The 7,430-nt window shown below is 35.5% G+C and overlaps 1 protein-coding gene across 1 annotated transcript; it reads right to left on the bottom strand.

Annotated features, from left to right (window-relative positions):
* Window positions 1-957: 957 nt before the first annotated feature.
* On the bottom strand, window positions 958-5,147 carry LOC108745536 (ubiquitin-conjugating enzyme E2 G1). Its single transcript, XM_018481727.1, has 4 exons — window positions 4,904-5,147; window positions 2,518-2,897; window positions 2,297-2,419; window positions 958-1,917 (listed from the first exon to the last, which is right to left on the bottom strand). The coding sequence occupies exons 1-3, from the start codon at window positions 4,947-4,949 to the stop codon at window positions 2,339-2,341; spliced, it is 507 nt and encodes a 168-aa protein (XP_018337229.1). The 5' UTR covers window positions 4,950-5,147; the 3' UTR covers window positions 958-1,917; window positions 2,297-2,338.
* Window positions 5,148-7,430: the final 2,283 nt, after the last annotated feature.

Genomic DNA, 7,430 nt, shown 5'->3' with positions numbered 1-7,430 from the left:
TACGTCTAATGAAAGATACATTAAGCGCGTACTTTACCTCGAAAGAATCTAAGGATCACTTTCGCGTGACTATGACATCGGAATTTATACCTCATGAAACTACAACGATTCCGAACTTAGCCGTAGCGTCAGCCGCAGTTGACGAAATGACGACAATAACAAAGATCTGCGAAAACCGACGCGTCCCAGCGATCACTCGTCACTTTAATCGGCGTTTCCGATAAAAAAAGCACTACTCAGACACATTTGACGGGTAAAATTCAAGAATAATTGCAGAACGATCGCGACTAACACTCGCCGTTACGAACCGAATGCGCGGTAATACATCACCAAAAATGTCATGGCGACCGGTAGAGCGCGCGATAACGCTTTGGCGCGCAATCTCGGATATTTGAATTTGCGTAACTGTTTGAAATTCAAACGATTAGGGAAAATACGATGTTTTCACATGCTTCTCAGCACACTATGATTATTAACAATAATTTTTCATTCAATTTAGTAAAAAATTCGTTAAGATCTAGTAAATGTAAATAATAAATTATTATTACTCATATCACGTAAATATACATGTATATTATGCTCATTGTAATCTAAAAACTGCAGAAAGTTATTTATTTTGCAAAAATGTTTGCCTATGTAATAAAAACCGTTTTAAATAAATATAAAGAATAAGAATGATGGAAATAATAATGTGTAATATGATAATTTAATTGACATATTTTATTTGTGTTAGTGGACGTGTTCAAGCCGACAAAGTAAACTAGCTTGCTCGATAAGCAATTGAACATGATTAGATATTTATAGATCCAATCAATCATATTCAGTGGCTCGACGAACATAATAGCAGCTTGAACACAACCATTATATGTTCTGATAAGAAAATATGTGATAAATAATTAATGAAATGGATGAGAAAAGAGCAGGTGTAATGTAACATAGACGTTGTTTCAATGTCTGAAGATTTAATTGACAATATAAAATAATGTATAACCAGATCAAAGAATTATACGAATTTTAACTAAGTCGAACGAATTTCCTAAGAGGAAAGAATTATTTTCATTTCATTGTAATGATGATAAAGAACCGCAAGTTTACTTCGTAAGGAAAGCGCCGTTACTCTGCACACGAGTTTAAGAGTGAATACCATATCATATACATATATGTTACGTTACGAGTACTAACTGTAATTATTGATACATTAACAATAATATTATCATTATTATCACTTGAATTAGAATTAATTATTTTGGCAACTTACGGTTCGATGAAAATTTAATATATATTTTACATTTACCGCGTGTACGCACGGCTTTAATTATTCTCACCGCAATGTCATACCATGTCGTATGTAGTCCATTCTCGATAAACATTTTACAAGATTGTTACATGTGTCCCGTCTTCGATTTTATAAAAAAATTTATTTATACATATATATATTTATGAAAGTAAGAAAATACGAAACGACACACTAAGGAATTATTATTGAGATAAACGTAAACATATTAAATTACAAGGTTCCGTCCAAAAGGGCTCAGGATCATTCTTGAGCATAGGAGGGGTAGGGGAGAGTTAAGTTTTTATAAGAACTATTAATATTAAGGTAATAATCATACAGAGATGATATTTTTATGTATACGTGTAAATTAATTTTTTTTTAGCTGTTTATTATGTAAAAGATGAATTGCGTGTGTATCTCTTTTCTCCGTCTCGATGGATTCGGATCGTACGTTGGTGGCGGCGATTTAATAAACATGATAGAGCGGCGTGAGTTTTTCTCTCGTACACACACTCTGTCTTGCTCTCTCTCTTTCTCTCTCTGCATAAGGATAGGTCAGGCTTTTTCCGTTTTTAGTGGCACTGTTATCCGTTAGCTTTATGCTGAGCGTCGGTATCTTTCTTACAGTGCTTACGGCTTCCCTACGTAATATATTACACACACATATATTATACATATATATATATATATCCAAACAACATTGTTAATAGGAAATAGGAAATAAAGGCCCGTAACGATCAAAGTTAGATCTTTAATGCTTAAATAATTCAATATAAATTTGTATATATGATGCATGTACATATATATACATATATATATTTATAGTTATTTTTTTATTTCCTATTGATTGTTTTCACATATACGATCCAATAAAATTCTTATTATTTAACATTGTTAATATTATCCTCATCATAAATAATAGATATAAAATAATTTATATTCAATGATTATTTATTATTTATTCAATAATTACTTAATATTTTACTCAATAATTATTCTATAATTATTTTGACAACTTACCAGAATTAAATAAGTCTTTCCATTTGAATATTTGTTCATCCCCTACAAACACTCCTCTTGGCTCTTTCTCACGCACCTCGCCACCTTTCGCTTAAATTCCGTGTAACTTTCTCTCCACTCTTTCTACAGTAAAAAAAAAGAGAATAAATTAAATAGATTATTTTTTTACAAAAAGAAAAAAATTATATATATTTTCTATATACAGATATATATATACTTACGGCGGCATCCACATTAGCAGGACTTTCATCATTAGGATCTGCGAGCATGCTAATAACACTTATCAGAATAGTTTCGACTGTGTGAACTGGTAACCACCGCTCGGAAGCTTTCTCGTATCCCCATTTGTCATCACCGGGTTCATGTAATATAGATATACACACATCTCCATTTTTGTCGATATTTGGATGCCATATTTCGGTTATAAATTTCATTCTTGGTGGCCTAAGTGGGTATTCTTTTGGAAACTGTAAATGTGCTTTGAAGAAACCACCTTCGTATAATGTATCCGGAGGTCCAATAATGAGTACTTCCCACCGATATATGTCATTGTCGTCTATGAGGCCTGCAGAAAACCCTTCTACTGGGTTTTTATTTAATTCTGCAAGAGAAAAAAAATATTAGTAGAAATCATCATTTCATAGGTCTTACGATTACTCAAATTATACCTAAAGTATCTAAGAATAAAAGATATATATCCCTGAAAATATTAAACAAATTATTATCATAAATATAGAATATATTCAAATGAGATAGGTGAATATGAATGGTTAACAAGTACCAATTGTAAATTGTACTTAATAATAATCCAAGATATTTTGTTTTAAAGAAATCAGAAAAGAACTTTAAGTTTAAATATATAAAGAAACTTTTAAATTTTAGCAAAGAATTTAACAAATGATATAATAATTAAGAGAAAAAATAACTAAGCAAATAAGCTAATACTTGATCAAAAATTTATATATATGTTAAAGATTATAAGTCAAGTGAGACATCAAAAAGTTACAATTTGCTCTAAATATGATCTACAAAATTATCTTCTAAACTATATTTCACATTATGTATGTGTTTGTGCATTCAGAGGAACAATAAATTCAGTTTGCATGTTGTAGGTCGATCTTGCTTGAGAATCATTCTCTAAACTTATTATTACCTAACATCTATTCGAGAAAAAAATTCAAAAAAACATTTTTAGGTCTCGAGAGGAACATAAATAATCAAGACGGTGATAATACTGCCAGATAAATATAATGCAGTGACAGATTAAAGAAGAGAACATTAAAGTGTCTAGGTTATGTTTCCCAATAGGTACTGTAAAGCATAAAAAAAAGGAAAAGAGCAGCGTCTCCGAGCGTGACATTCGTGATGACAATCACGTGTACGCGTGCACGCGGATGTTTACGCTCCCGCAAATCTCGCCAGCACTGGACACGTCGAGCGGCCAGTCCAACGTGTCCAGGACGGGACGCGCGACGTATAGGTTAAGTTCGCCTATGCGAGATCGTCGCCACACGAGAACGGCGCGGTGAGTCAGCGCGACGTGCTCCGCACGAAGGAGACGAAGCACGAGGTTACTGACGCGACGGTCTTCTCTCTTTCTCTTTCTCTTTCTCCGTCTCTCACTCTCTCTTTCTCTCGCGCGCGCACGCAGTACGACTCCGTTCTACGTCGCACAAAGAGAGGCGAAACTCTGAGAAGCATTTTTCGTGGCGTCGATCTCGTCTGGAACAGGGGAGCATGGCCCGAAGGCGGCTGACCTTCGATGGTCGTTGCACGGCGCGCTTTTGCTTGCTCTTTCTTTCCCTCCTTCTTTCTCTTTCTTTCCCTACAGTACTCTCCGGCTTTCTCGCTCGCTCGCTCGCTCGCTCTCGTGCTCGTCCCTATCTCTATACTGTCTCCCACTTTTTTTTATTTTTATTTTTATTTTATTCTCTCTCGTTCTCGCTTCTCAGCTCGATGTTTTTTTCCGTCGCTCACGAGGAGAAATGTGCGCGACCGCAGTGACGCGCATACGCTATAAATAACGAGGCTTGCAATTATTTTCGGGCACGAGAGACGAGAGCGGCCTTCGACATCGACATCGACATCGATATCGACATCGACGTCGTCCTCGTCCTCCTCGTCCTCGTCCTCGTCCTCGTCGTAGCCGCGCAAAGAACATCGCACGCAACGAACCGGCTAGTCGGCGAAACGGGAGAAACAGGGCGGAAGGGAAGGAAACAGGGAGGGCAAGTCGAAGTTTGAAGATCGCGGCGTGCCGTGAACGACGAGGGCGACGTTACGCCGCCGCTTAGGTTAACGTTATTCACGGCGCAGCATACACACTCTCCACGGGTGAGCGTATTGATTTTTACGCCCCGTGCGCGCGGTCGTAGCGAGCCGGCGAGGACGACGTGTCGAGCGGCGAATGTGACCGTGGATTCACAGCACGACGAGGTTTACGACGAGGACGAGCGCGAGGCCGTCGGAGAAGCAACGTCGGACCTGCGAGGCACAACGGCAGCGAGTCCTTCGGAAAGCGCGAGTCACACCGACTCCGATTCCTCGTTCAGCCGCGCTTCACGCTTCCGACAAACACTTAACACTCGCACCGCGCTCACATTATACCTGCTAATTGTTTCCGTAATAACAGCGCGGACTGTGGCTCTGACATTAATAAAAGTTCAGTTAAATAAGACTAAGACTGAAAACAATCACTTTTGCTTGACTGGAAAGATGGCTCGGTACGTCGCGGAAGCGGTGACCACGCATGCGCCACTGACTAAACATATGTTCTTCCGTCCTGAGCTCTGCGCCGGCCTGTGCATCGCATTGGCGGTGCTGCACCGCGCGATAATCGGCCGAAGCTTTGAATAAAACGGAGGACTCGTGCAATCTGTGAATAAAACAGATCGACGTTAATAAATAAATGATGAGAAAGCGAATTATGAAATTCCGACTGTATCGATAAAGAATAAAAGCAGAGAGAAACCTGAGAGAGGCCATCCCAGCCTCCCCCCCAACCCCCAAATAAAAATGGATTGAAATGGAGTGGAAATTTTTAATCTATCCAAATCCGTATTTTAAATTCATACAAATGGATTGGATATTCCATATAAAAAGTTTTTATACGTGTAAAAGTTTAAATAAATTAATGTAGTAATTATACATAAACTTCAATAGTTATTATTTTAAAGCTTTTAGGCCCGATTGAACCAACATTACTTTGATCTTAAGTGAGGCTTAAAACTCTCGCTGTCTCTGTCTCTTTTTTACTTTAAAATGAGACAAAGAGAGTTTTAAGGTTCGCTTAAAGTCATCAAAGTAACGTTGGCGCAATCGAACTTAATACAAAAAATATACGCTAACTGTATAATGAAAGAAACATATTAATATGAAATATACATAAAAGCGATTAATTTATTAATTGAATATAAGTAATTTATATACGTAACATTTATTGTACATATTTATGTAGTTCTTTTTATGTTTCTTTTAACTATTAAATAAAATAGAATTCATGATATATTTTTACGGCGCAACTTTTTTTAATTCAATTTAATTAAAATGAAAAATTTCTTATTCATAATTCTGAATAAGGTAGCTTTTCTAAATGACGCATTTTTAAATGAAATAATGAATTTTCTACTCATAATTTTGAATATTCATGGTATTTTAAAAGAAAAACTTTTTTTATTCAATTAGATTAAAAAACTGCATTTCTAATTCAGAATTGAGCAGTATTTATGATGCACATAAATGGCCAATATTATTTCTAAATTTAATTGGATTGAAAAACTGCATTTCCTATCCATAATTTTGAATTGAGCAGTATTCACGATGCACATAAAATACTATATTATTTTTTGATTGAAAAACATAGAAATATATATACTCCATGTCATTCCTATAAATGAATAAAAATGCATTGAAGATTGAAAAGGAATAGACATTTCATACAATTCCTATAATAATAAATAAAAATATATTCAGGATTGAAAGGAATTCATTTTAACATTCATAAATCCGTATTTCTGAAAATCTGAATATATTTTAATCCATTTCAATTCATTCTCGTTTGCTGGGATGCCGGCCTTTTTTCTGTTACCGTCGAAATCGCCCGTATACTATCGCCAGTACATCTATTTTCATTTTGGGAATTACATAACTGCATACACTTTCTGACACTACCGATAAAATCGTATCGTCGAAAGTAGATGTGGTTCGTGTCTGTACTAAATTCTTAGGATAGAAGTGTGCCGACTATTTAAATTACTAGCAATTATAGAAACTTTTAATAAATTTATACTTTTCTAAACATATATTGTCAATTTAAGGTAGCAAAAACGAGGACCAGGATGGTTAGGCATTAGCTGCTACGTTCAGCAGAGAAAGCAACTTTGCAACTGTTGTAAGATTCTTCAATATGATTGATTTATATATTCAAATCCATAAGAAACCAAAAGTAAAATCTAATCGTATTGATGGATTTTACAACATTTTGCAAAGCTGTTTTCTCTGCTGAACACAGCCATATTAACGTATTATATTCGCGGTGTTATGACACATTAATGAAGGAAGGTAGGAATACACGAATGGAGAAAGGTGTGAATATGGCACGAATAGATGAAAATACAGGTAGGTAGGACAAATATGGATAGGTAGGGATTAAATTTTCAATTTTCTTTACGAAAATTCAGTAACTTTTATTTGCATATGTAGGAGATGCGAAATTAAAATTTTTTTGTTCAAGGATCCATTTAACTATTCCTCCTATGATCGGCACGCTTCTATCCTGAGGATTTCGTACAGCGACGAACCACATTCTTTCGATGATACGATGATTCGATAGTATCAGAAAGTGTATGTAGTCACGTAGTTCCCAAACTGAAAATGGATGTACTGGCGATAATGTACAGATGATTTCGACGGTAACAGGAAAAAGGCCGGCATAGCCTCTCTCAGGTTTCTTTCTGGCAATAAGAGAAACCTGTAATCGATAACGATAATGTACCTGCAAAATATAATTCGAGCTATAGAATGCAGGTTTTGAAGCGTACAAAATAATACAAATATATATTATAATATTATACATATATTATAATATGTATGTACTATACATACATACATACATACATGAAGACGTGCAATATAA

Source organism: Trachymyrmex septentrionalis, unplaced genomic scaffold (assembly GCF_001594115.1).
Source record: "Trachymyrmex septentrionalis isolate Tsep2-gDNA-1 unplaced genomic scaffold, Tsep1.0 scaffold14, whole genome shotgun sequence".
Taxonomy (NCBI): domain Eukaryota; kingdom Metazoa; phylum Arthropoda; class Insecta; order Hymenoptera; family Formicidae; genus Trachymyrmex; species Trachymyrmex septentrionalis.
The sequence above is the reverse complement of the archived record's forward strand: the minus strand, read 5'-3'. Positions and strand labels throughout refer to the sequence as shown.